The sequence below is a fragment of the Thermomyces dupontii genome (genome assembly GCF_041956625.1).
Source record: "Thermomyces dupontii strain NRRL 2155 unplaced genomic scaffold VTN31scaffold_1, whole genome shotgun sequence".
NCBI classification, from domain to species: domain Eukaryota; kingdom Fungi; phylum Ascomycota; class Eurotiomycetes; order Eurotiales; family Trichocomaceae; genus Thermomyces; species Thermomyces dupontii.
The window spans coordinates 3,118,344-3,145,112 of NW_027192307.1; the positions used below are offsets into that span (position 1 = coordinate 3,118,344).

The 26,769-nt window shown below is 53.0% G+C and overlaps 11 protein-coding genes across 11 annotated transcripts; 5 read left to right on the forward strand and 6 right to left on the reverse strand.

Annotated features, from left to right (window-relative positions):
* Positions 1-824: 824 nt before the first annotated feature.
* On the reverse strand, positions 825-1,997 carry VTN31DRAFT_1166 (uncharacterized protein; the record flags this gene model as incomplete). The annotated part of the gene is made up of 4 exons (XM_069401193.1): positions 825-914; positions 965-1,737; positions 1,790-1,887; positions 1,936-1,997. The coding sequence occupies 4 exons, from the start codon at positions 1,995-1,997 to the stop codon at positions 825-827; spliced, it is 1,023 nt and encodes a 340-aa protein (XP_069264022.1).
* Positions 1,998-4,520: 2,523 nt separating this feature from the next.
* VTN31DRAFT_1167 (chitin synthase I) lies at positions 4,521-7,601 on the forward strand (the record flags this gene model as incomplete). The annotated part of the gene is made up of 5 exons (XM_069401194.1): positions 4,521-4,539; positions 4,691-4,872; positions 4,929-6,980; positions 7,033-7,533; positions 7,587-7,601. 5 exons carry the CDS (start codon positions 4,521-4,523, stop codon positions 7,599-7,601), a joined length of 2,769 nt encoding a protein of 922 aa, XP_069264023.1.
* Positions 7,602-7,951: 350 nt separating this feature from the next.
* VTN31DRAFT_1168 (uncharacterized protein) lies at positions 7,952-8,532 on the reverse strand (the record flags this gene model as incomplete). Its single annotated transcript, XM_069401195.1, has 2 exons — positions 7,952-8,115; positions 8,226-8,532. The coding sequence occupies 2 exons, from the start codon at positions 8,530-8,532 to the stop codon at positions 7,952-7,954; spliced, it is 471 nt and encodes a 156-aa protein (XP_069264024.1).
* Positions 8,533-8,822: 290 nt separating this feature from the next.
* VTN31DRAFT_1169 (uncharacterized protein) lies at positions 8,823-9,731 on the forward strand (the record flags this gene model as incomplete). The annotated part of the gene is made up of 1 exon (XM_069401196.1): positions 8,823-9,731. One exon carries the CDS (start codon positions 8,823-8,825, stop codon positions 9,729-9,731), a length of 909 nt encoding a protein of 302 aa, XP_069264025.1.
* A 101-nt stretch (positions 9,732-9,832) lies between these two features.
* VTN31DRAFT_1170 (uncharacterized protein) lies at positions 9,833-11,057 on the forward strand (the record flags this gene model as incomplete). The annotated part of the gene is made up of 2 exons (XM_069401198.1): positions 9,833-9,841; positions 9,891-11,057. The coding sequence occupies 2 exons, from the start codon at positions 9,833-9,835 to the stop codon at positions 11,055-11,057; spliced, it is 1,176 nt and encodes a 391-aa protein (XP_069264026.1).
* An 86-nt stretch (positions 11,058-11,143) lies between these two features.
* Positions 11,144-13,881, reverse strand: VTN31DRAFT_1171 (uncharacterized protein; the record flags this gene model as incomplete). Its single annotated transcript, XM_069401199.1, has 2 exons — positions 11,144-12,426; positions 12,486-13,881. The coding sequence occupies 2 exons, from the start codon at positions 13,879-13,881 to the stop codon at positions 11,144-11,146; spliced, it is 2,679 nt and encodes an 892-aa protein (XP_069264027.1).
* A 223-nt stretch (positions 13,882-14,104) lies between these two features.
* Positions 14,105-14,595, forward strand: VTN31DRAFT_1172 (uncharacterized protein; the record flags this gene model as incomplete). Its single annotated transcript, XM_069401200.1, has 2 exons — positions 14,105-14,131; positions 14,200-14,595. The coding sequence occupies 2 exons, from the start codon at positions 14,105-14,107 to the stop codon at positions 14,593-14,595; spliced, it is 423 nt and encodes a 140-aa protein (XP_069264028.1).
* A 427-nt stretch (positions 14,596-15,022) lies between these two features.
* On the reverse strand, positions 15,023-16,690 carry VTN31DRAFT_1173 (uncharacterized protein; the record flags this gene model as incomplete). Its single annotated transcript, XM_069401201.1, has 1 exon — positions 15,023-16,690. One exon carries the CDS (start codon positions 16,688-16,690, stop codon positions 15,023-15,025), a length of 1,668 nt encoding a protein of 555 aa, XP_069264029.1.
* Positions 16,691-17,022: 332 nt separating this feature from the next.
* On the forward strand, positions 17,023-18,333 carry VTN31DRAFT_1174 (uncharacterized protein; the record flags this gene model as incomplete). Its single annotated transcript, XM_069401202.1, has 5 exons — positions 17,023-17,080; positions 17,140-17,246; positions 17,296-17,468; positions 17,523-17,919; positions 17,977-18,333. 5 exons carry the CDS (start codon positions 17,023-17,025, stop codon positions 18,331-18,333), a joined length of 1,092 nt encoding a protein of 363 aa, XP_069264030.1.
* Positions 18,334-20,556: 2,223 nt separating this feature from the next.
* VTN31DRAFT_1175 (uncharacterized protein) lies at positions 20,557-21,323 on the reverse strand (the record flags this gene model as incomplete). Its single annotated transcript, XM_069401203.1, has 2 exons — positions 20,557-20,818; positions 20,884-21,323. 2 exons carry the CDS (start codon positions 21,321-21,323, stop codon positions 20,557-20,559), a joined length of 702 nt encoding a protein of 233 aa, XP_069264031.1.
* A 3,007-nt stretch (positions 21,324-24,330) lies between these two features.
* On the reverse strand, positions 24,331-26,286 carry VTN31DRAFT_1176 (uncharacterized protein; the record flags this gene model as incomplete). Its single annotated transcript, XM_069401204.1, has 3 exons — positions 24,331-24,391; positions 24,453-25,981; positions 26,032-26,286. The coding sequence occupies 3 exons, from the start codon at positions 26,284-26,286 to the stop codon at positions 24,331-24,333; spliced, it is 1,845 nt and encodes a 614-aa protein (XP_069264032.1).
* Between the last annotated feature and the right edge of the window lie 483 nt (positions 26,287-26,769).

Below are 26,769 nucleotides of genomic sequence, written 5' to 3' on the forward strand. Positions count from 1 at the left end.
ATGGTGTAGAGACGACCGAGTCGTCGCAATGGTCACTACATACGAAGCAAGCTGGTGGCTTCACACCAAACATGACCCATCCTCCACAACACTGTACAGACCCTCAATCCGAATCCAACACGCCATACCATATCCTGACACCCTCAAACATATGTCCATCCAGCACAATCAAGCGCGCGCTGCTTGTATCCCTTACAGCAAACCGTCAGAACTAGTGCTATCCAAGAAAGAAAACAGCAAAAAAAAAAAAAAAAAAAAAAAAAAAAAATACAAGTCCGAACCAACTAAACGTGCTCGCGCCCCTCGACCGGCAACCGATGCTCTATATACGCCTCAGTGCAATCGGTGCCCCCCGCCGTTGAGGTGGACTGGCGGGGTGGATTCCCGCGGCCATTACTATCGTCCGAATCGCGACCGCCACCAGTGGTGATGATGGGCTGGATCCAGAGATCATGCCAGGCGCGGCGCCGGCGACGCTGACCATGCAGATGGCGGGAAGGAGGAGAAGGAGGAGACGGGTCGGGAGAGATGCAGAACGCGGCGCAGGCGATGACCACGGCGACAACGCCAAAAAGGACCACGATGGGGACGATGACGAGGGAGATGGCCAGGACCGTGGTCCGAAGCTTAGCGGCGCTGAAGGACATGGTGATTGTTCATGGTTTGGGCCGAGAAGAGGCATGATGAGAGAGGGAGGGCATGGCGATGTTGTTGTTTGGTGGTGGACAGTACATGAGGAAGGAGCGGGCCCAGATGTACTTGCTTCATTTGCACCATGGTGTCTATATAACAGATTGAAAAGGGTATCAAGATTAAGGTAAACATCACTGAGCATCAGTTTCGGCTTCTGTTTTGGGTATCATCTTCTCTTTGATGCTGTTCAAACCAGCTTCGTCGAGTGGGAAAAATCGAATCTGTCCTCGTCAGCTAGTCCTCTCTTCCAATCCGAGACGCGGCGACATACCGGATCATCACTGCGGAGGCTATGTCCAAAGAGCATCGCATCGGATTGACTAGCTTCAATCCCACTGCGCACCCGCTTTGCCCATACGCCTTCCCAGTTCCACTCGCCGGGTGGGCGCGTCTGCGGCGTGCTCTTCCTCGCCTGGCTGTCGGGTGTAGATGTTCTAGATATCCCCGCGTCGCGCCGCGTACTCTTGGGGTTGCGGTGCGCTCTCCAGGCATGCCATGCGCCTTGGTTGCCGGCTGCCTCGAATGGAAGAGAATCGAGGACGGCCTCATCGTCAAAAGTTGACCGAATGTAGTTGAGCAATTCCACTACTGGGACTGTCCGCTGCGTCTGGTGATAAGGGGCAGCGGCCGGTGCGGGCGATAAGCGCGGTGCGGTCTTCTCGCTGGATGGCGGGCGAGATTGACCGCCGCTTTCCTCCTTCCCATCCCCGCTGGACTCGCCGGCCGACTGCTGACGCTCATCGTGAGTGTTGCCGCTGCCGCTCACTTGGCGGGACGAGTCTGCCGAGCTCGACGCGGTTCGTTGCGCTCGGCCAAACCAGTGCGGAAATCCATGTCGTAGACTGAAGCCTCCAGGCGGCAGTCGTTCCTCATCCGTCGCGCTGACCGGAGCCTCGCTTGACGAGCCAGTCGTAAACGTGTAGGTGGTCAGGGGCACGATCAGGGGGTGGAAGATATCGGTGCTGAAGACAACGAGCGGAGGTAATTCGGGATAAGAGGGAGGGAATCGGATCGTAAAGCGCAGAATTGCCGAAGCATACGGGCCTATGGAATTGTCAACACCCTTTGCAGCGCTAGATTTAGCTGCATAGACAACCTTTCTGCACGAACAATACGCCGCTCCAGAATGTCGGATCGGTAGGATTGTTGATAGTCACGTATATCCCTGGCGGAGGCGCCTGCTTCAAACTTGCGCTTTTGCCGGTTAGCGATGAAGCCAATGGCTTTCCAAGTCGAACATACAATTCGAGCAGAAGCTGCCGCTTGCGTAATGAAGGCACATTTGGGAGTTTGTGGGACGACATGGTATCATCACTGCCTCAGCGGATGGGGGTCAACCTTGAGAAACGGCGACGGACTGGACTTATTTGACGCGTTCCGCGCCAGGTTGATGGGGTCAACTGTCCAACCGTCAGAGCTCCCACTCCAAGCACCGCCTGAGCTCCAACCTCAACAAGCACGTCAAAAGAAATTGACCTCTCGAGATCTATTTGTCTTCTCTTGCCGATCCTTGCTGGCACTTGGCCATCGCTCTGGGTTTGCATTTCGATTCTATCAATCGTGGAGTACCACTAGTAGGAACTAGACAATCAAAAATAAACCTTCGGTAAGAATGTCGGAGATCTATACAAGAGGTAATGCTAGGTTAATCAGCGAGCGAATACTGCCACAACCACCCCATTGCTTCTCCTGATATTGTACGGAATGTCAACCCTCATGAAGGGTCAAACAACCCCGCGGTTGACGAACAGTCTGGGGACAAATCGTGTACGTAAAGCAGCCGCCACAATGCCTGTCGATTGGTTCTTCTGGACCAGAATCATCTGCGAAGCCGATGAGAATAGTACAGTTGTGAAATATCCCAAGGTCCTTCCTAGTAACCAGTACTACATACAACGAGGTGTTCGCGACATGATCGTTCAACCAACGAAAGTTTGATCTACGAACGTCTGGGATCCCATCCAGACTATCACGTACCTGGGTGTTCATGATAAATGAACCAATGCAATGAGATTGGCATACGCAAAGCAAGGAAATCTGGTACATTATACTATTCAAGCCCATGAAGGAGATTGGGATTCCCAGCACATGGGTTCGGCCCTTTGTGGAATCGTTCTGGTATATGTATCTACTCTCGAAAAATCCTCTATCAAGATGTCAAGCCAAACAATATACTTGTTGACAATGGCCAATTGAAGGTCGCTGACTTTGCCAATACGCAATGCATCCATCGGAGGCTGATATGGAAGCGATCTATGTCAAAGATCATTGTCACAAATTGATATAATGCATCATCTATTCCGTCGCACCATGGCAGATCTTCTGCTATGAATACTTTGAACACGATCGCTGGCCGCGTCCAGAAAATCTCCCAGCAATAGAAGACTCGTTACTGGGGATATCATCGGCAAATGCTGGAAGAATAGCCATGACAGCTTGCAGTCGCTGCAAAAGACATCTATGGCCTTTCCTAACATGAGAAAGTGAAATGGTGCAGCGGATGTCGAACCCGAGTTGCCACCTCCTGTGTTATCATCCTAACCCATGTCAATTTGACGAGGAGGTTTTTGTTGCGCCACACGTGGATTTCGCATTGCCATTGAACCCTTGATGTCGGTCCATTTGGACAAGAGTAAAACTCGGAAGTATGACCTCAGCAGGAAAGATCAGCGCATCCTCGAGCCCAATGCCCAGCCCAACCTTAGTTTTGATGTTTAGTATCACTTCGCGCACGTCATCAATTCTATGCAACGTTATCCATGTGTCGTTTGAAAGCCAGTGGTCAACCTGCAATTTGGCACTCGCCGAGTGAGTGAGTCGCAGTCGTAGTCGCAAATGGTGGAACCCCGCTACGGGTGGCAAGTCATGGCGGGGCATATCCGGCATGGCATCATGAGATGCATGATTGTGAGCTTCTTAAGTTTGAGTCGACTGCATGATTGTTTCTTCACGATTCCGTTTAGCTTCCAGAGCGCATGCATCCGAAGGTTCAAAGCCTCAACGGCCGCGGTTTTGGCCTGAGGCACCGCCTCAAATTCCTGCGCTCACATCACATGATAAGCTTACATCATCCTTCTGGTCATGTGACTAACAGCCGCGGTTGTCTGGCCAATCTCAGGAACGCAGCAGAGCAACTGATGACAGACCATGGCTGAGCCCGGCGAATACGAACAATGTGATTCGACCGAAGCCACAGCGAATTTCCCCCAGTTTGATAAGACGGTTGTGGAGGGAAGAAAGACGGATCGCCAGGCAGCATTATTTCATACAATAGTTATGTGATTATTGTGATTTTTCTGATTTCTTGACAGCTTATGGACCACATTATTGCTTCTTATTGTTAGTCTGTTTGAGCTGTAAATTCCCTGTGCTCCTTCACAATGCGCCTTTCATTGCAGTGGGATAAGAATAGCACCGGTGATCTGTTGACTTCGTACCCTAACCCAATTCGGCATGAAATTAGGGCTTGGCCCAGACGAGTGGACCCGCGGCTCCACCCTCGGGGCGGCTGTGGATGGGCTGCGGATTGGAGCTCGTGGCGGCGTCTGTAAACAAGATCTCTGCTCTTATTTTTCCAATGTTCTCCAGAGATTCTGGAGAGTTGTAGGCGAATCCTTGCCCTCGAATCACCCAGCTGTGTCGCCGATCCCTGGGTTTACTTTTAGGCATACTGGCCTCCCCTATCCCCCACGCCGTGAGTACTAGACGGGGCGGAAATCAGCGGTGGTGAGGATTCTTGTCGCGGCCGCCTGCTTGGGCACAAGTCTTGCTTGAAGCGCAGATTCAACGTTCGAGGAATTGCGGTCGCGGACCGACTGCGCGGCATCATGTCTTATAATCGGCTCGGTGAGTTTAGAGCGCAATCGCCTTCCGCCTACTTTGCCCGCTGTCCAAGGCTGGCTGGGGTAAACTCTTAGCCAAACCGGGACACCAGACACTGGCTATCTGTTGCATTTTCTGGATCGCGTCAGACGGTCAGTGCTGATCGCGACTCTAGAGCCGTATCCAGACGACGACAACCCCACGTCGCCGCCCGTGCTGCGGCCCCATCAGATCGGCAATCGAACTCCGTCACCGGCGCAGCCCTTGGGGAGCAGTCTTCATCCGAACCAGTACACAAATGACCACAACACCTACTTGCAAATGCCTTCCAGCGATCAGCTGGCTGCGCAACCCACGGTGTGTTGAGAGTTGATGGGAAAAGAATGCATAGGCGAATCTAATCTGGTGGACAGTACTCGGTTGAAGGCATCCACAACTCTTTTGGTCATAGTGAGCGATACGAGCAGCACTACCGCCCGCAAGAATATAGTCTGCGGCCCGAGGATCACCACAACGCCTACTACACCCAACCATATGAGCCCACGCCAACGCCGCAGGAAGACTACGACCCGGCCAACTATCCGCAGCGAACAAACTCGAGCCCGTATGATGACCGGGTGCCGATCGTCCAGCCGGAATCTCCCTATGCACCGTCGCCTTACAGTCAGGCCGACTATTCCCAGCCGCAGCAGGAATACCATGACCATCCGACGCCGGCTCCCGACCCGAGTCCCCCGCCTATCCGTCGATGGAAAACCGTGAAGGAGGTGCCGCTGTTTGACGGCAACTTGGTCCTAGATTGCCCCATTCCGCCCAAGTTGTTGAATCAGGTGCCGCACGTAGAGCCGCCGGGTCGTGATGAATTCACCCATATGCGGTATTCCGCAGCGACATGTGATCCGGCAGATTTCTACAACGAGCGCTTCACACTGCGCCAGAAACTCTTTGCCAGGCCCCGGCACACCGAGCTCTTCATTGCAGTCACCATGTACAATGAAGACGAGTTTCTCTTCGCCCGGACCATGATTGGCGTGTTCAAGAATATCGAGTACATGTGCTCGCGAACAAACAGCAAGACCTGGGGCAAGGAGGCGTGGAAGAAGATCGTTGTCTGCGTGATCAGCGACGGTCGTGCCAAGATTAACCCTCGCACCCGGGCCGTGCTGGCTGGTTTGGGCGTGTACCAGGACGGAATTGCGAAGCAGCAAGTGAACGGCAAGGACGTGACAGCTCACATCTACGAGTACACCACGCAGGTCGGCCTGGAGCTCAAGGGACAGCAAGTCTCCATCAAACCGCGGTCTGGTGTCCCTGTGCAGATGATTTTCTGTCTCAAGGAGAAGAACCAGAAGAAGATCAACTCCCATCGGTGGTTTTTCCAGGCGTTTGGTCGCGTACTGGAGCCCAATATCTGCGTGTTGATTGATGCGGGAACTCGTCCGGGGAGAGACTCGATCTACCAGCTATGGCGGGCGTTCGATCTTGAGCCCATGTGCGGTGGCGCCTGCGGTGAGATCAAGGTAATGCTTGACCATGGTAAGAAACTCATCAATCCGCTGGTGGCGACGCAAAATTTCGAGTACAAGATGAGCAACATCCTGGACAAGCCACTGGAGTCGGCGTTTGGGTTCATCTCGGTGCTGCCGGGTGCCTTTTCAGCGTACCGTTACGTGGCGCTTCTGAACGACAAGAATGGCCAAGGTCCACTGGAGAAGTACTTTGCTGGAGAAAAGATGCACGGCGCTAATGCGGGTATTTTCACTGCCAACATGTATCTGGCCGAGGATCGTATCCTGTGTTTCGAAATTGTCACGAAGCGCAACTGCCAGTGGATTCTGTCGTACGTCAAGTCGTCCAGCGGCGAGACGGATGTGCCTGACCGCATGGCCGAGTTCATTCTCCAGCGGCGACGCTGGTTGAATGGAAGTTTCTTCGCCGCCGTTTACGCGGTTACCCATTTCTACCAGATTGGCCGCAGCGACCACAGCTTCATGCGGAAGACGATGCTTCTCATTGAGTTCTTCTATCAGTTTGTCAGCATGCTGTTTGCCTGGTTCGCCATCGGTAACTTTTTCCTGGTCTTCCACATTCTCACGGAATATCTCGGGGCGCACAATCTGCTGGGCACCGTTGGAGTCGTTCTGGGCGTCATCTTTGAATGGATCTATCTCGCGACTCTGGTGACATGTTTCGTTCTGGCTCTGGGCAATCGACCGCAAGGATCGAACAAGTTCTATATGACCATGGTGTACTTCTGGGTGGTGGTCATGATATACCTCATCTTTGCGGCAATCTTCGTAACGGTCAGGTCGATCCAAGCTGAGGTACGGGTGAACGATTTCACGTTTGGTGATCTGTTCAGCAACCGACAATTCTTCACCTTGATCGTGTCGCTGGGCTCGACCTACGTGATGTGGTTCCTGGCTTCTCTCATCTTTTTGGATCCGTGGCACATGTTCACCTGCGTATGTAGCACATTTCCATCTGCGGTATTTGACGTACTGACGATTCCTGCAGTTTATTCAGTATATTCTCCTCACGCCGACCTATATCAACGTACTCAACATCTACGCGTTCTGCAACACGCACGATGTCACCTGGGGAACCAAGGGCGATGACAAGCCCGACAAGCTGCCCTCGGCGAACATCAAGCCCGGCGGAAAAGTGGACGTGGAGATTCCGCAAGACGACGGCGATCTCAACGCGCAGTACGAGGCGGAACTCGCCAAGTTCGCCGAGAAGCCGCCCAAGGAGGAGCGTGTGGTCTCCGAAGCCGAGAAGCAGGAAGACTACTACAAGGGCTTCCGGAGCGCGGTCGTTCTGGTCTGGGTGTTTTGCAACTTTGCGCTGGGTGCCACCGTCCTTGCTACGGCCGGTCTGGACAACTTTGGAGAAGGCGATCGCAAGGTGCAGCAGAGCCGACGCGCAAATATCTACATGTCCGTCGTTCTGTGGAGCGTGGCGGGGTTATCGTTGTTCAAGTTTTTCGGAGCAATGTGGTTCTTGGTTGTTCGTATGGTGAGTGTTCCTTTCCAACCGTGAGTTTTTGAGAGTCATACTGACGAAGATAGTTCCGCGGTGTTTGATTTGATTATTTCATGGAGTTTATGATTTTTTTTTTATTTTTTTCTCTACCGAATCATGCTTGGTATGATTGTTTTATGATGTTTGCTAAAACGGGTTACGATACAAACTTGCTTCAACCGATACCGCATTGCGTTGATCTGCTGTATATTACACTGATGTATTTGATGTCTTTGGGAGGGTTGTACGGAATGAAGAATTTCAAGACTTGCGCTTCGAGAATCATAATTGACGCGTTCTCAGAGTCGAAGTGTCTTTCCCAGCATTTGATTCCGTCAATTGATCAAATCCAATCCAAAAACACGTATGTATACATAGATAGATCCATGCCGCCAGCAGCACGATCAATAAATCAATCTCCCCCCTTGGTCATGACACATGTTGCTATCCCTGCCAACACAAATCCCATTCCCAACCATGTCCTCGCCGAAATCATCTTCCCTTCAACATACCACTCCCCAAGCACTGTAAACAAAAACGCCATAGAATTCGTTATCGGAACCGTCAACGAGAGCTCTAAAAGTTCCACCACCTCCCGTTAGCCATCGTTCCATTACAACCCCAAACCCAGCTCATTTCTTATCATTACTACTACTCGGGTAGGTAATTATGATAGTTTTACTAACCATGCTTGCCAACGAGGAGGAAAAACCACATACTCCCCGTCAGATTCAACACCAATGGAATCAGATACGCTGGAGTCCGCAGCAGATTCACGACCGTCGTGATCAGGCGCTTGATGCGAGCTCGTAGAGTGATCGCTGTTGCTGCTGGTTTCCCTGCGGTGGCTGTTTCTTGGCGCTTGTTGAAGTCGACGGCCGCGCGCCGGATGAAGGGCGTGGTGAAGCCCCAGGCGAGTCCGACGAGAATGAAAGAGAGAATGTAATTGAAGGGCGAGGGCTTGGGGTCGGAGGGTGCGGTGTCGGGGTCCATCCTGCAGGGTGATCTTCGCTGAAGAACGCCCAAGTTACTTTTTGAAGGCCGAGTGAGCTGCAGGTCAGCAGGTTGATGCGATGGAGATGCGGGTTGGAGCCGGAGCTAACCTACGTCAATTGAACGGATGGACTAGGCTTAACAAGGCAGTTGAAAAATTACGTGTATTCTATCCCATTTCGGGATTGGTCTTCAACCAAGGCGAGCACAGATATCAGGTCAACTTTGTTTATACAAAGTATGTACAGTAGTAGTAGCTTGCTCTGCTTTGAGAAATTGAGTCCCGGACAATGACCCCCCGCGTTCTGCTGTTGACATTCGATGCCTACTCAACGCTCTTCCGTCCTCGCCGCCCCGTTCCCGAGCTCTACGCCTCCGTTGCGCATTCCTTTGGCTTGTCGCCCACTCTCGTCACACCTGCTCGAGTCCAAACGGCGTTCAAAAAAGCCTACAAAGCCGAAAGTCAAGCCCATCCGAACTACGGTCGCGCAAAGGTTCTGCGTGGAGAGTACGGCGGGCCACGCCAATGGTGGAGCAATGTCATCGTGCGCTGTTTTACCGAGATCCTTCGTGATGGCGGGCATGATGCCGGGTCTCTGCCAGAGGGTTTGACCGACGCGCTGCAGGAATTGTTCGCGGGCAGTCAAGGCTATGCGTTATATGACGACGTCAGCAAGTTTTTCAGTGCCCTTAGGCGGTATAAACAGGAGGGCCCATTTCAGCGCGTGGTGACGGGGGTTATTTCGAATACGGATGACCGGGTACCGGGTGTGCTGAAGGCTTTGGGTGTGACTGTTGGGAATGTTCGCGCGGACCGGGAGCGGTCGAGTATGCTACTTCCTGGGTACGAGGAACTGGACGCGCAGTCGGTCGCGGCCGCGGAAGAACAGGGGGATCATGATGTGGATCTGGTGATCACGAGCTATGAGGCAGGCGAGGAGAAGCCGCATCGCTTGATTTTTGATGTCACGGCCCAGCAGGCGGCCAAATTGGTCGAGGCGCCCGAGTCTGCGAACTGGACAAAGGTTCATGTGGGCGATGACGTGGAGAAAGACTACCATGGTGCGCTAGCTGCCGGGTGGCATGGAGTTCTCCTCAATCGGAATGACCATGTCGGCGACGTTCCGTCCGATGTGAAGGCCATTGACTCGCTGGACAAGTTGATCCCGGAGATCGAGTCGGTGATCCTTAGGCGGTGAGAATAGGACCGGCAAAATCATGATAACTTACGCGGTAGGCGTGTCATCGCGTGCATTTTTTTAAACCATTGCCAACATCATGGCGGGCTGCGCCCTGCAGGATGCCTCCGGTTCGTGCTCCGATGTAGGCAGGGTAGTTTCTTTTGCTGACAGATGTAGCGATTTCGTCTGACCCATGACCCGGGTGAGCATGGCACTCCCGGTTCCACGCTTCTCAAGCGGGGTCCGCGGTTCAATCTGAATGCTTCGACACCACCGCCGGGAAGTCAATTTGCGTCCACTCCTCGCTTTGTTCTTCCGCAGGATGAACCGCCCGCAGATAAGGTAGAGGGTAGCGATGATGAGTCTTCACCTGTACTTCAGAGCCATCCAAGACCACGACAACAGCGTGTTATTGAGGATGTCGAGAGTCAATCGCAGGAGGAAGACAGCGACGGACACGGAGATATCGACCTGGAACGATGCAGTCTGGATTCGGAGTTCGATGAGCTTTTCCCTCCTGAGACGGACCGTAGCAAGAGGCGACGAATCAGCCTAGAACCTATTACCTGGGCCGATGCGCAAGCTCACAGGCCATCCTCTCCGGAGCATGCAGGTGACAACTTAACAGAACGCCCACAGCCCGTTGTCACCCCCGCACGGCGTCAACCTGCGACGCCCGCGCCAGCTTCTTCTCGTCGGCAGTTTGTCCTAACGGATTCGCCTGTCCGGGACAGCTCATCGGGAACGCCATTTCGCAATCCTCCGCGGTTTGTACTCTCTGCAAACCGCACTGTTGACTCTGCTACACCCGAACCACCATCGTCGCAAATCCGGCGTAGACCAAACTTTGTCCTTCCTCGTTCACGGTCCCCACCTCAAGACAGCCCCGACCGTAACCAGACCTCTCCGACTGCTGCTTTCTCGCCTCCGTCCACGGCCTACCGACGCGCCCGTCAGCGCGCCGCAGCCCCGAGTTATACGCCCGGGGGAATGGCAGCCGAGGCCCGCTCGTGGATCTTGGACATGGCCGCGAAGCGGGATGAGCACGTAACGGCCGCAGTGGACAAGTATCTCTTCACTGCGCAGGTGGAATCCTGTCGGCATGAAACACTGCCCTCGGCGGGGATGATCCTAGCACGAGCGCGTGTTGTCCACCCTGACGACTCGGAAGAGTGTAAGAATCTGCTCGTCCTGGGTCCGCCGAAATCAGCACAGAGGAGCAGCGCGGCGTTAGTGCTACCGGGCGACACGATAGCCGTCTACCGTGGACTGTCATGGGAGATGGATCTAGGGCGCACTGTCGAGGGGACGTGGCAGGTAGTAATCGAATGGGACATCATTTAAACCACACATTTCCGCCAGATCTATCCATATGCATGCAAATCATAATACATCATGAAAAAAAAAAAAAAAAAGGAAATATAATAATTTCATTCACCCAACGCCTCAATCGCAGCAGCACATCCCCTTTTCACAATACTCTTCTCCTTCCCCGACACTAGGTCCGTCTTCGCCACCACTTTCCGAATGAAATACACCAACCCCTTGACAATTTGTGGTGCCGTGGAGTTCAACTGAACAAAGATCTTTTCCGGACCGTCCTCTGCACTCGCTGGCGCATCGCGATTGGTCTTTTCTTCAAAATCATCGAGCTTGGTACTCACGATCACATCATCCGGAAACGGCCTCGATGGTGGCGGCGGCAGCGGTGGTTTCTTCTTCTTATCTTTCCGCTTCTTCGCCAACCTGTCCACCTCCAGGAAAACCGTGATGAGGAGGACCTCGACAAAGATACTCGTCTTCCTCTGCAGATAGGCAAAGTTGAGGATCTTGAGAATGTTGAGTCCCAAGGTGTGGTCCGCGACCAGCGCGCCGTAGAACTTGGCTGCGTTGATGATGGCTTGGTTGGTGATGCTTTCCGCCTCATCGCCGTCATAATCCGGGTGCGGGTTTTCTTCCTCAGCGTCGAGGGGGGTTTCGCCCATTCGTTTGAAGACGTCCCATAGGGTGAATTGGAATGCCATTTTCATCCGCCGGCCCGTCTCCGCGCAGAGGCGGCGCGCGATCAATGTGTAGTAAGGGTTGGACAGATTTTCCGTCATCACGCAGTGAATGAGCACGCGCGGGATCTCGTACTCTTGGGCTTTACGCAGCCGCAGCTTTGTCAGGCGTACGTGCGCATCCCGGTAGTCGCTCGCAGACATGATGGCGATGAAGATGGCGCGCCGCACGTCCGTGTTCATGCGGTGCGAACGGGCGAGGGCGCGCAGGTCGATGCCGCCGTCCTCGGCGTCGGGAACGGCGATATCGTCTGCCTTTGATGGTGCTTCGGTCTGAACATTGGCGAGTTCCTGGCGCGCCGCTTCCAGCGGGTCCTCGCGCCAGCTCGCCCCGACGAGCCACCATTTGCCCCGTTTGTCCGCGTTGCGGATGTCCTCCCGCGAGACGCGCAGCGGCTCGGTGGCTCTGAGGGTTGTCCGGCTGCTGAGCGATCCAAGGATCTTGCGCATCTTGGCGATGTGTTCTGCTGCAAGGCCCGATGCGGCAATGCCCGCCTTAAGGCGGTTGTTTTTCAGGTCCGTGATGGTTTCGATCATGAATTTCGTTCGCACGGACAGCGCGGCGTCGCCAACGCGGGCAACGGCCGGCTGGATCAGGAGTACAATGTCTTTGAGCGCGGATGGGTCATCCTGACGGAGTTGAGGGCCGGAATCTACACCGAAAGTTAGCAGAGTCTGGTAAAGGCACGCAATGGAAGTGACGAATACATACTGCGGATGATTTTCAGCAGCAGCTCCGTATTGGTCTCGTTGATCTCCTGCAAGAACAACCGAATGTAATCAAAGACTAAATTGCTCCCCACGACATGGAAGTTGTAGAGCTGCGAGAGCAACGACATCAGATTGAGGTTCTGTTTCCCCTCTTTCGCTTGCTCGTCGGCGGCGATCTTGTCAAAGTTCTCGACGAGCCGCTGGACAATCTCCGCGCCAAAGTCCATCCCGATGACCTTGTAGATGGCGGCGATAAAGCCTGCATGCAGAATGACAAAGGTGTCCTGCAGGGAGACGCGATCCATAACGAGGTTCAGAAGAAGCGTCGCGAGCGTGGACGTCACGCTCTGTCGGGGGTACTCGCGGTAGAGCTTCTCGACCTCGCCTAGGATTGAGATGAGGTTGGATTCGGAGAGCTTGTTCAGCGCGCCTTGCGCCTGGCGGCGCAGACGGACTTGTTCCTCTGAGTCGGGGTCTGGGGCGCGAAGGGAGGGCGGGACGTATTTTGGTCGGTTCGATGAGCTGACGGGGGCGACGTAGGGATTTTCTTTTTTCTTTGGCTGTTCTTTTCTGCTATCTTCGTCTTCTTCGTCGTCCTCGTCGAAGCCGGAGAATTCTCCGTCCTCCTCTTCCTCTTCCTCTTCTTCCCCATCCTCGCCGTCTTCATCCTCTTCCCCCACCTCCTCCTCGTCCTCGTCGCCCTCCATAATCTCATCATCCTCCAAATCCTCATCTTCTTCGTCTTCCTCAATGCCGTCCAAATCGCCCAATTCATCCTCACTGCCGAGCATCTCGTCTTCTTCACTCTCGTCATCCTCGGAAGCCACACCTTGCGCCTTTCGTCTCTTTCTCTGCAACCACTCATCATCGTCCCGTTTCCGCTTCCGAGTTTCGTCTTCCTCCGAGTCCGCTCCCAAATCACCCAAAAGCTCGGCAAGCCCTTCCTCCTCAAAGATCTTGGGCAGTTTCTTGCGGCCCTTGATCCCGAGTTTCTTTTCTAGCATGGCAATTTCGGCGTCATCTTGCGCGAGTTGTTCTTGGACATGCTTGGGGATTTTGCGCGGTTGTTGTTTCTTCGGTTCGTCCTGCTCGTCGGGTTCCTCTGAAGATGACGCTGACTCCGCGTCTTCGGGAAGTTCCTCCTCGTCATCTTCAAAGCCTTCAACTTCATCATCTGAAATATCCTCTTCCTCACTGCTCGGATGCCGTTGGAATTGTCGCTGTTTTTGTTTCTTCTTCTTCAAATCTCGTTCTGCCTTTCGCCGCTCTTTTCGCGAGAGGCTTTGCGTTTGCTGCTGTCGCCGTAGTTTCCTCTCGCCATATCGATCCGGTAGCCCGAGCTCTTCGCGTAATTGTCTTGGAAGAGCGGTTGTAACATGTCCTCGTCTTGGTCCCATGTTTCAATTTGCGCGATCGCAAGTTGTGAATGTGATTATGACTTTTTTTTTACTGTCTGGATATATTTTTTGTCGGCGGAGACGGGCCGTTGGTTCTCCACTCCCCGCTAGCTTTTAGGTACCTCCGCTAAAGCTCACAGAAAAAGAAAAAAAACACCACGCTGCCTTGAAAAACAAGCACCGACACCATCGACGCCAGAATCTGCGGAGTAGATAAAGAACAATGGCACCCCATCTTAGCAACGAGGAGGTAACTACACCCCCTTTCCCCCCGCCCATTCCACCACTCCCAATCTTATACTAAATATGAGCGCACAGTTCTTCTCCTCACTCTCAACCCTCCTCGCACACAGAACCAGCTCCGCCCACGGCTCGGTCTATCTTATCCAAAAACGTCTCCCAGCGGATCCAACCTCAACAGATCAGGAAGCATCATCATCTTCTTCTTCCTCCCCAGCGATCCTCATCCGTGCCACAGACGGCCGCACCGATAACCCAAACCCAAAAAGCAGCAGCAGCGGGAAAGTTACAAAGAAATCCAATCAGGGGAAAGGGAAAAAGACCAAGTTTTCAACGATTGTCAAGTTGGAGGATCTCGAGGCGTTTTATGCCCGGTACGCGGAGGTGTGTAAGGCGGGGATGACGGGGTTGAAGAAGAGGGATCGGAGCGCAAAGAAGAAGGGCAAGGCGAAGGCGAAGGCGGGGAAGAGTTAATTGATTGCTGATGTATACATATGATGGATTTTTTTTAGGAGGTGAGAGCGTTTTTCTTCTTTTGTTGTATGGGAATATGGGAGTTTTGGCGTTTGGGTTTTATTGATTACGGCATGGGATTCAAATAGATCGAATGTTGAAGACAGCGAGATGATATCATGCTATGATGATGTGATGCTTTCAATGACCTCGAGCGCTGAGTTCATGAAATATTACATTATTACTGAGAGTAACTAAGGGTGCCTACATACGAGATAGTTCAACATGTATATATAAGTACATAGCCTGCCAAATGCCCGCTCAACATATCCCGTACCCCATCCCTTCCTGACCCGAGTCAAAGACGAAAGAAATAGTACACAACGTGGACCAGCCACGGTGTCAAACGAACGTTATGATACATACACGAATAAACAAGTCGTCGTGGTCACCGCTCATCATCACTATCACCCCGCCGACGATACGCACGCGACGAGATCCTTCGCGGCGTCGTGGGCACTCCAAAGTCATCTTCCCCATCGGTGATACGCCGCACCGGTTCCGAGGGCGTCGGCCGCGGTGCCGCGGCGCCGGCAATCCGTGCGGCGATGAGAATCAGGAGGAGAAGAAGCTGCAGAGGCGGAATCACAACGAAGGTGAATGTCTTTTGAATGAGGGAGCCGGCGATTTCGCCTTTTGAGCGAGGAGGCGGAGATGTAGTGGTGAGGATGGATGAAGGGGGAAGGGGAGAGAGCTCGCGCTTGGTAGATCTTGAGCGCAAAAGAGATGTCCCAGCGGCGGGAGATAGGTCTCGAGGTTTAGGATTAGCGTCATCTAAATCTGAAGAGTCTGGCTGACGACTTGGCTGCTCGAATGTGGTTGGCGCGGAAAGTCGGACTTCGCTCGCAGGTTCTTCCGTGGGTTGGTCCGCTGTCGTAGTTGATTCAGCGCCCTGGTTTGGGGGAGGTTCATTGGTAACCGTCGTGACGATCTCCAGTGTCACCGTCACCTCCGAAACGTCTCTACTATGATGCGGTCCATTCTCATAGGAGACATCCTCGGAAGCAACATCGCACGTCGACAGTGGTGGAGTGGTTGCAGGTGATGGAGAACCCCGAGGTGGCTCAATGGAATGAAACGAGTCGACACTAGTGGACAGCTCGCTCCCTTCCTCCTTTTCATCCTCTGAGTCGGACTCGGGGATAGGTTGAAACCGCGCCAGGATGTTAGTGACCGACTCGGACGACTCGGTCATACGTCTCCTGGGCACCACTGGAACAGGATCCTCCGAAATTTCCCCCTCCATGAGTTCCCCCTTTGATACAGAGGAACCATCTGTACCGCTCGCATCAGACCCGCTGATGGAAGCATCCTGCTCGGAACCCCCTCTCGAGATGGAGGACACGTCCGTAGCACCCCCGTCAGATCCTCCCGCACTCCGCGGCCGCAACCTCAACCCCAAGCCGGCAGCGCCCCAGTCCATCGACGGAGTGGCGACCGCAGGCGCACTCTCACGCCGCTCCTTTGGCCGCCATGCTTTCTTCTTTTTCGGAGTTCGAGCGTCGATGGGGATCTCCACGCTAAAGCCCCGCTGAAACGGACACGGCGTGACCTCGTAGCGAAGAATCTTGGGCAAAACGTTCGTAAACTGCGTGATCAGACTCTGATGCTCGTCGGTATCGCTCGGCAGCTCGATGCGGTAGTACGTCAAGGCGCGGATGCGCAGCACAAACGTCGAAACGCGATCCACGCACCAACATTGCGAATTCTTCAGAATCGGCTGTACGACAGTTCCGCATTTGAGGAACAGCGTCAGCCCGTGCACGCGCTCCAGCACCAGACGCCCAACTGCCACGGTCCGTTCGGTCGGGGATCTCCAAGAGAGGGTCTCGATGGTGTCCACGGGATAGTCAAAGTCTGCCGAGAGTGCGGGGTGCGATGCGCCAGGCGGCGCTTCGGGTGCGAACTTGACAATCTTTGCAGACGGGTGGAGAAAGAGAACCCCGTCACTGCTATTATTATGCGGCGATTCGGACTGGTCGTCTGCGATTCGATCCTGGGCCATCAGATGCGTTGGCACCGTTGCCGACCGCCGCGGCGGCCGGAGGTTCTCCATTTGCGACCTGGAAGATAGAGAGCGACACTTTGAAGACTATTAATCTGTCTGGTACATGCTTAAACACTGCAGAATGACGCAAGTCATTCTTTGTCCACAGAGTCAACCCTCAAATCTTTTGTGTCGGGAGTATGAAGAGAAGATCGACGGACCGTTGCCTGAGGCATCTCATCACATGCTGGCTCATGATAGGCGGATAAGATTCGGGATCGACGGACGCGCTGACCCGTTGAACCCGGTCAGAGTCGGATCGACGTTTGCATCGTTTGCATCAGTCGTCATCAAACAGTGTCCGGCACGCAGAATGAAGAGACTGGGCTGAAAACTCCATCATGGCTAATTTCGAACCCAATGCCATTCTCCGGGGCGTGCAGCTCACGGTTGTTGGCAGTAAGTGCAGTTCAGACAGGAAGCGCGGCAGTGGGCTGACGCCTGACGGATCTACACAGCGGTTCGCGCACTTCGCAATCCGGAGCTCTTCAAGCATGAGCACTTCCACCAGGCGGCAGCAGCTGTCGCAGCGGGAGTGTTTATCCACCTAATAGTTCAGATTCCGGTACGGGCTCTTATCGTCCTCCAAGATTTACTCTGACAGAAAGGTACAGATCGTGTTGATCAAATTGTTGCTTGCCATTGCATCGCTTCTCTTCGACCTGGACCGCGCAGAATGGGATGATACCATAGTCGGCGGGCTGGACTTTATCAACAAGTCTGTCCTGCAGATTCCGTTTCTCCTGATGACGCTCATGCGCTACGTCACGCCGACGCTGGACGAGATGTGTGTCGACCTGTCAATCTCGCGGTTCGACGCTGCTAAGCAATGACTTGCTAGATTCATGCTGTCCCTGTACTGGGTGGACCAGACCTATATTCAGAAGCACCAGGCAGAAAATCCTGCGATGCTTAGAGCCATGTACTACCCCAATCTGGCGCGGTATTCGAAGAAGTCGGGACCGCAGGATGATAAGCCGCCCGTGACCAGGGCGGTCGGTTCGTTTTTCAAACGCTACTCGCGACGGATGGGCATGTGGCTCAGCATTTACGTCTTGTCCCTGACTCCGGTCATCGGACGGTTCGTCGTGCCGGCAGCCAGCTTCTACACGTTCCGCAAGTCGGTAGGCACCGTTCCGGCCGCGGTGATCTTCGGGTCCGGCATGGTGCTGCCCAAGCGGGACCTTGTTATGTTTTTGCAGAGCTACTTTGCCTCAAGGAACCTGATGCGAGAGCTGGTGAGTATATCATCCCACCATGTTGAAGCTAGTCACCCCTGATAATCGTGTCGCCAGCTGGAGCCGTACTTTTCCCGCATCCGCTTCACCAAAGAACAGAAGCGCAGGTGGTTCCTCGATCGCGAGGGCGTCCTGTTTGGCTTCGCGTTTGGGTTTACCGTCGTACTCAAGACGCCGTTTATCGGGGTCTTGATGTACGGCATCGCACAGGCGTCGACGGCGTACTTGATCACCAAGGTGACTGATCCGCCGCCGGCACCGGAGAGCAGCGAGGGCTTTGCAGAAAGCCAGGTGACATGGCATAATAAACATAAATTCTTGCAGTTGCCTTTGGACAATTTGGATGGGATCAATGTGAAGCTGGCTGAGCGCAGGGAGCAGGAGCCGAGAATCTTTGGCAAGAGGTTCTCGTAACTCAGCGGCTGGTGCATTACTAGCATGCCGGGATTTGCAAGTGAGACATGTCCGTCAATTCGTGTCAAGGCCTGTTGTATACATTCCAGCTGGCCGATGGGCACGAGGACAGCTTCTTGATCCCTCACGAGTCCGCTTGTTGATGATCAGAATTGAAAATCAAATATCTGATTATCCGGGTACAATCGTAAAAAGATGGGGAGCGGCTGTGTATCTGGTGAAGACTGCTGTAAAGTACCCGTAGGCCATCGTCCTCCCACAACGCCGAATTGAAAACATCGATTAGCACGCTCCAAACTCTCCAACGCGATTTCCCTCCAAAGCAGGCAGGGATTCCAAGCACCGTACATGAACCGCTCAATTCATTCATTTCATAATCAAACGGTCGAACCGTTGGAGAGTCAAACCCAACACCTCAGCTACTCCTTCATTGCCCTGGTGAGTACCTTTGGCATTTTGCTGCTCCTATAGACACATGCAGACTGCAGTCCCTACACACGTCAACCAACGTCCCCGATTCCACCGTCTTGAAAGACTTGAATTTGCATCTGCCAAAAAAAAAAAAGCCAAAAAATTGCAAAGTCTTCAAGATGCGTGTCCAGTGTCCACCCGCTGCAGCTGGTTCACCCGGTCCCAATTGTGGTTTAGGTACGGAGTAAAGTAGTCTCCAAGAAAGACTTTCTCCATCCTCCAGGAACAAACTACGAATATGAACTCAATTGGGGGCGGGAGGATTCCAATCCCGGTGACATGTTAGGTTATGTTACTATTATTCGGTTCGATAGAGTAGCCGAATAATAGCTTATTGTTCCGTCCATGTTTCATGGTGAAAATCTTTCACGGGCATCCAGGCGTTCTCGTGTTCCTTTTTTTTCTCCTCTGTCCGGCATAACCTTACTATCAATCCCTGCTCAATTCGAAGTTCCGCAATGTTTCCCCGGATTGATTGATAAGATTCCATCCCGGATTAAGTACAAGCCCCTGGTCACTTAAAAGAGTCGCGGATACAGCGGCAACGATCAATGGATGCTAGATATGTATATCAACTACGAAAGTAGCTAGGGTGACTACAGTATTTGTTGGAGGACTAGTAGTGATGCGGAGTACGAGTAATCCATGAACTGCCTAGTAGTTAATAGTTTGCGAGATCCAGACCTTGAGACAAGACTCGCCTTTCGAACCAAAGCAAACCAACGAACGAGTGGAACGATCCATGAGGCCTGATCTTTTTCTTCCTACTGACTCTTAGTACTTACCTTGGGTACCTAGGTATAAAACTTAAGCTTAAGTAGCCTGCCAAACAATTCCAGCAGCACGTCAAATTGGAAAAATCCCCGATGCACATCCTAATTCCTATTCGAAACCAAAATCCCAACCCGGCCCGAGGATCACCCTACTGGTAAAGTGGTGGATAACAGGGCCCCTGCAACTACCATTTCGAGGAATAGTTGAGGACGAGACCATTCTTAGGCAGAGGACCCTGCAGAGTGCAGAGGGCTGGGGCCTGACAAAAAAAAAAAAAAAAAAAAACAATCAGACGGTTTAGTCCATTCGGTTCATTCCGAAATAAATGAAAATGAGGGGGCCGGAACCTGTTGGAGAACCGGCATTGTATTTATCCGTCTGCGTCGTTAGTGCCAGGTTCTTTGACAATGGTCGAGGGATGTTCCGGGGAAAGCTGTATGCTAACCTTCCTGCGGGATCGGGATCGAGATTGGATGAGGCCATCATCTTCGAAATTCGTCACTCCCGTGGACGAGGGGGATTGGTGTGTGCCCGAAGTCAGCCAGGGACGGCATTGAAGGATTAAACGGTCTATAGCAGAGGTTAGATCTGGCCCAGAGAAGTTTCTCGTCAATACTGCGTTTGTTCATCATACTACAATGTATACCTACAGATACTTGTAGTAGTGAATTGATCTGTTATGAACCCAGAACTGATTGATCGAGTTGCCCCTAACCAAAGCCCCGTCTACCATACACACCTCTAACCCGTCTAAGAATCATGACCCCCGAAAACATCTAAGAACATCAACAACGTCAAAGCACCCGAGGACGGTATCCGACACACCAAACCAAATCTATCTCTGCGATGCAATCAATCATCCCGTAAACACCAACCCAATAGGTTACATAAAGGAAAAAGAAGAGAAAAAAAATAACAAAGGAGAAACGTCATCGTCATCAAAGTCATGATGTCGATCCTCGGATTTCATGGTCGTGTCTAGTAACCGTCCGTATTCAAAGCAGCGGCTTTGCGCTTGGCGCCCGCCCGCTTCGGGATGGACAAGTGGTGGAAGGACCGCAGATGCTCGACGAGGTGGTCCCTCCGCGGGAAGCCGCTAGAGCCCTTACGCGAGCACGACTCGACCGGGCAGTCGGTGCGCAGCGGCTCATGCACGCTGGACTGGTGACGTTTGACGTCGGCGACCCGCGTGAAGCACTTTCCGCATTGTTCGCAGGGGAAGGTGTGGCGGGGGGGTCGACTAAGCCGATGTTAGAAATCAAAGAAAAAAACAAAAAGGTGGCAGCAAAGATAATATTGACTTACTTGTCAAGCTGCTGCCGCCGCCGAGGCGCCGGGACGGGTACAGCGCTGGGAAAAGTCGGCGACTGGTCGGCCGGCGAAAAGGAAAACATCTGTCCTCCGTCCATACCGCCGTGAGATCGCGGGATCGGGACGCTCAACGACGGTCTATATGGCTCGTACGGTTCCAGCGGGGACGGAGAGTCCAGGTAGGGGAGATCCATGGGCATTTGGGGGTAGTCGTCGACGGGCTCAGAGGCCGCCGGAGACGGCGGCGGGAAGGAAGAATCGACCGACGACGAGTACAGCATGGAGAAATCGAGTTGGCCCGGGAAGGAGCTCCCGTAGTTGTGGGGGAAGATGGGTTGCTGCATGGGGTCGACGCTGGTGCCGGAGAGGGAGTATTCCATCGGGTGGATGAAGTCAATGTCGAAGGAGCCGTCCTGGCGGTGGTGGTACGTCATTGGCAATCGATCGAATGCCAATTGCTGCTGTCGAGACAACTTACCAAAGCGGGAGAGGGAGGATAGCTCTGCATTTTCGACTTTGGAATCCAAATTGCCATGAAATCAAACGAGGGTGATGTGAGCGATGTCGAGGAGAAATGGACGTGGAGATAGTATTCAAAGAGACAACAAAGACTGGACAGGCACCGGATTTAAATAAATGACTTGAATGTGCAACTCCCGACTGATGGCAGCGACACTTCTTGTCACCGGCATTGGGATTGACCAATGACATATTATGTGTGAGGATCCCCCAGGGTTTCTGACTGGAATCAAAGCGAGGCCCTCAGCTGTGCGCTTTGGATCGCGATGATTGGCCTCGCTGCAAGAATGAGGCCGCATCAGACCGCAGCAGGTCTGGGGAGTGGATTGAGCGGAGGAATAGGTTAATGCATCGAAGGTTTGGAACTCAATTGGAAGCCCCATAGAAGCGCTAGAAGCACGCTAGAAGGATTTAGCGTCTTTCCAAGCCTTACAGAAGCGCAGCCAACAGAACCGTCCACTGCGGATACTCTGTCCTTGCTTCTATTGGCTGTCTGTACGAACAAAGGGCTCTTTATCCTTTTTTTCCTTGCGTTTTCGGCCTCTCCCAGTCTTTTGGATCTCAAAGTTGGAAATTGTGGAATTGAGAAACAGTCAGGAAGAAACAGTTGCTCGAAGCCATCTTTTTCATCGAAACGGCCCTGTCCATACTCTGTAGGTAAATACGTAGTGGGTCAATAAACATGCACACTGCATGACAAACAATCGGTCAGTCGCTTAAAGCCCTCTCACATACGAGACCATGGAGCATTTTGAGTCTGGATTTGATGGCACTGCTGAAAGTCTGTAGCGATGATCACGCTCGCACTGGCAGCATCGGCCGCCTCATCAGCGTCTAATGTCATGATTGCAGGGCAGCGTCATCTTCACCGACGAACTGATCAGGTCCTCTGTCTTAGGCCAATAATGAGTTTAACTCCGAGTCACTTCCAAATGCCAGAGTTACCCAGAATTTCGTTGACATGACCCATTCCTCGGCCCGTCCAAATCCTAACAATTGCCAACACTTTCCGAGAGAGTCAAAGCCCGCCGAAGAGCCGGCTCATCGCTTCACCGATTGAAGATGTTAGTACGGCCAAATTGGTGTACGAGTACTGTATAGTTGAGTTTTTAGTCCAGTTGGCACTTGGCTTGACAGGATTCGGAGATTTTGGACCCCTCGGATGGACCCAGACTGGACAAAAAAACGCATAGTTACCTAATACTAGAACAACTTTGTACTGTGTATCCGTATACTCGTACTGTACTCCGTACTATACACTCGATTATTGTTGAAACAGCGTATTCACACCAATTCAATCCATCGTCATCTCTTAACAAAAACCATCGGAAAGTGACAAGTCACGAGTCCCGAGCCGAAGTCACGCGGCAGCGACCAAGCCACAGTTTTTGGTCTCTGCCTTTTCCTCTTTCGTCCGCAGTCTGCTGAGTGGAGTCTTAACTACGGAGTATGCCAAGTGTAAAATCAAATATCATTCGTCGAACTCGATGACAAAGAACCAATTAGAAGACGATCTTGTCACGCCAAACCGTTTTAGTTTAAAGTTAATTAATCCCTTCTTGGCACGTTATGCTCATACTTTTCGTTTGGGGTATTGGCGGCTGAAAAGTGTTGTGAACTCCATAGTCTGGGGCCTGGCAACCGCAACAACAAGACCGAGAGGCTCGAGGACCTTTGAGGAGTTTAGGTGCAGCTCCATCCATGATCCAGCATCCTGGCATGGACAAGGATTGATGCTTTGTTTCAGTCTGATTCGAAGCTCACCTTTTTTTTTTTTTTTACTAGGCTCCTTGTCTGCGGAGAACGAATCGAGCCTATCGTAGGCCTGACGATGTCGAGAAGGCTTCTAGAAGCCCAAAACCAGGCACGAACTGACTGATCTTCGTCCTGGGACCCCAAGAGCAGACCTTATTGGAATCTTGACTGCATAGCAGTGGGCCGCGATGAACTCAGTGGTCAACGTACTTTGGTCCAAGCCAAGTGCCTCCTTGGGTAGGCCTACAGTGCTGGGCTATGCGTCTTTTTTGTTTCGTTTCGAGAGATCCTCGTGAGTATGCTTACTCTTAGTACAACTACTCGTAGAGTCTCTTTGAAAAAAAAAAAAAAAACAGTTTCCAGAAGATGGAGAAGGCAGGACAGCTGGGAATAAAGGTAGCACGGCCGACCGACCACTCGGCAACGTCAAATCTTATCTCGCACACCGAGTCCTTGACTCTTTGACTTCCAATCCGGCTGGTTGTGAGAGAAGAGGTGGTGGTTGGCGCAGCATGCCATCCCTCTCCTCACGGTTGACAATCTCCGATTGGACGGGGGAACCCAAGTGTACTGCCCCGACTCTGTCGTCCACCATGATCTGGGGATGAGGTGTTTTTGAAGTCGTGTTTGGAAGCATTGCCACCCGAGTTCAAGTTGTTAGGGCTCCCCAACTGAATACCTTGTTATCCGTAACAGAATCGTTTCCCGCTTTTTGTCTTCGGGTTTGACCTGCATGATGCGGGGAGTACGAGTACGAGTCGGTTTCAGCTGGTGATGGACCGATGCGTTCAAGATCGCCAAACCAGTTTTCATCGCATCGAACTTGTTTCAAAAGCCTAGGATCCTCTTCATCGTGTCTGGGAATGGATGCTGGACTCGACCAGCCTCCATTGCAGCAGGTCTTGCCAGTTCATCGAGTCCCATCTCGTGATTGATTCGATCGCCCTGATTAGTCGGTTCGGAATCATTTACTTGATCGAATACATTGATCTACGGATCATCAAGCATTGTTATCTGAATTGAATAAAGTTGATGATCTCGGCACTAGGCTTTATGACCATACCCCAGCCCGACCGTACCCCATTGCGCGCGCTGACATAACCCGCCCAATCCCAGGAAAACAAAAGCAAAGGGAAACCGATAAGAGAATGAACAACCGGCATAGCCTCACAGCTCATCCTCGAGATACTTGTAGACAAACTTAAAATCAGCCTTGCGCCGGTTCATCCTGTTCAGGATAGTCAGAGGCGGTGTACTGCACTAGAAGTAATCAATGGCCCGGAACTTACCATGTACTCTCGTAATCGAAGAACCGGTATGTGCCCTGCTCATACTCATCCGAGATGGTCTTGGGCTCTTCATGACGCTGGAACCACGTCTGGTACTGCTTGTGGAACCGCCAGCTCTGGTTCTTCAGCGCCTTGGCCGCCAGGTACTGCTGGTATGTGCCCTGCCGGTAGTAGAAGATGTAGAATAGCGTATCCGTGTCCATGCGCCCGTTCTCGAAGAGTCGCCGGTCGTCCAGGGTCGGAAGGGGTTCTTGCGGGTAGTACAGCGGCGTGTTGTACGGGTTCTGCGGTTCGTAGTGCCGGGGCTTCTCCGCATCGCCCGGCTCGGGGCACGTGTTGAGTGAGGCGGCGAGCAGTCGCTGGACGGATGGGGCCGATGTTGTCGATGTCGACGACACCCGCGTTTTTGTCGTTTCAAACGACTGGATAAGGTCTTGCAGTCCAGGTGGCAAGTGGTAGATAGACTCCTCGCTCTTGCTCTCTTCCTTGCCAGTACCGTTGACTTGCGTCTGGGCGCCCGAGTCCTTTGTGCTCGCCTCACCTTTCCCAGACGGTTGACTGGACGGCGCTGCGTCAGGGGCAGCTGAACCTTTGCCCGGAGCAGGTGAGTCCCGCCGCGAAGGCTCGTCCACAGCAGCTGGTGCCGGAGTCGCCCTGGTCGGCAACTGTGCCGTCGAGACACGGGGGGAGGCAACGGAGGCAGCTTTGGCTTGTGCGTGGGCTCCCGGCGGGGGTGGCAATGGGGCAATACCAACCCCGTTCTTATCACTCGCGGCGGCTGCCGCCGCCGCTGAGGCGTACTTGAGCGTCTCCCCCGGTAATCGGGTTGGGGGTGGTGCTGGCTTCATGTTACTTGATGTCGACGATGATGTCGAGTTCGCGTGCAACGTCGCCAGCACGGGCAGTGGTGACTTGGTCGACTGGACGTTTGGTCTCCGCGTGCCCGCCACGTCCAGCTTTGACCCCTTTTTCGTCGGCTGCTCCGGCTCATCGTCTTGTGTTTGCTGATTATCCTGCTGCTGCTGCTGCTGGGACGAGGATATTCGGTCGGAGGTGTCCACAATCATGCCGAACTGGGCCTCCTCCTCGTCGAGGTTCAGATCATCGTACAGCGTCTCGTCCTCCCCGGAGTAGTCGACGTTATGCCCGTCATCTACGTAGTACTTTATGCTCTCCTTCAGGTCGAGCACCTGACTGGTCTCCACGTTGCCGTTCTGCAGCGATCGCAACACCAGCTCCAGCTTGTTGATGTGCCAGCGATGTCGCTCCGTGATCCGCGCAATGTCCGCCAACCGATTCATCTTGGCCGGGTCCTTCTTCCCTTTTCGCATCGACACCTGTATTGACTCCTCCTCGGCCTCCATGGCCTCGATCTTTTGCTGCAGCTCGTCCACCATGGTCGACAAAAACTCGCACGCTTCCGCTTTTTCTTTCTCTTTTGGATCCATTCGGGCGGCTGCTGATAGACCTTCTTTCGAGTATGCCTTCGTCTTCATCTCCTTTTCAACCGCCTTGAACTGTTCCATGCACTGTTCCTGCTGTCAGCGCATACGTCTCCTTGCGAAGGGTTGTAACGTACGGTCTCGATTGCCCGCCTCTGCTCCAGCAGAGGCGTCTTGTCCTTGACTTCATTTCCGGCGGCCCACGTCTTGATCTGGTCTCGAAATCGTTGCAGCTTCTTGATCTCCCGCTTCAGGTTCTCTTCGAGCTTGTCTCGTTGCGTTGGATTTGACGTCGACTTGATCTTTTCGTAGATGCCCTCGAAGGTCGCGATACCCTCCGCGACCTTCTTGAAGGTCTTGTCAATCTCTTGTTGTGTCTTTCGCGATGTCATGATGTACCGGTCTGCGAATCGAGTTCGAGCCGCCGCTCTGGATGGATGTCCGACAGCGGACCAGACGGAAACAAGTCACACCGTATAACAAAGACGCGCGCGACGACTATCTAACGCAGGGGATTCAGCGAGTCTTCGTGTCCTCAGCCAGCGAACCCTGAGCCCTTGTGAAGAAGCCCTGGCAGGTTGATGATGCCAAGAAATGCCAAGAAATGGAGAACTCAGCAGCCAATCAGAGCATGTCGCCTCTGCCGAAAGGAGATCAAGTTTCTGCGGAGTGTTGAGGGATGAGGGGTGTGCCCTTTGGATGGCGGCATCAAGAGCCTTCGGGCTGTGTGATACATCGGCGCGGTGTTTGAGCTGATGTATTGTCTTTGGACTGACTGCATAAACTGCGCGTTCCACGCAGAGAGGTACATTGGAGCAACTGAAGTACTGAATCGCAGTGTTGATTATAGTACTACCTAGTACTACTTATCGAGT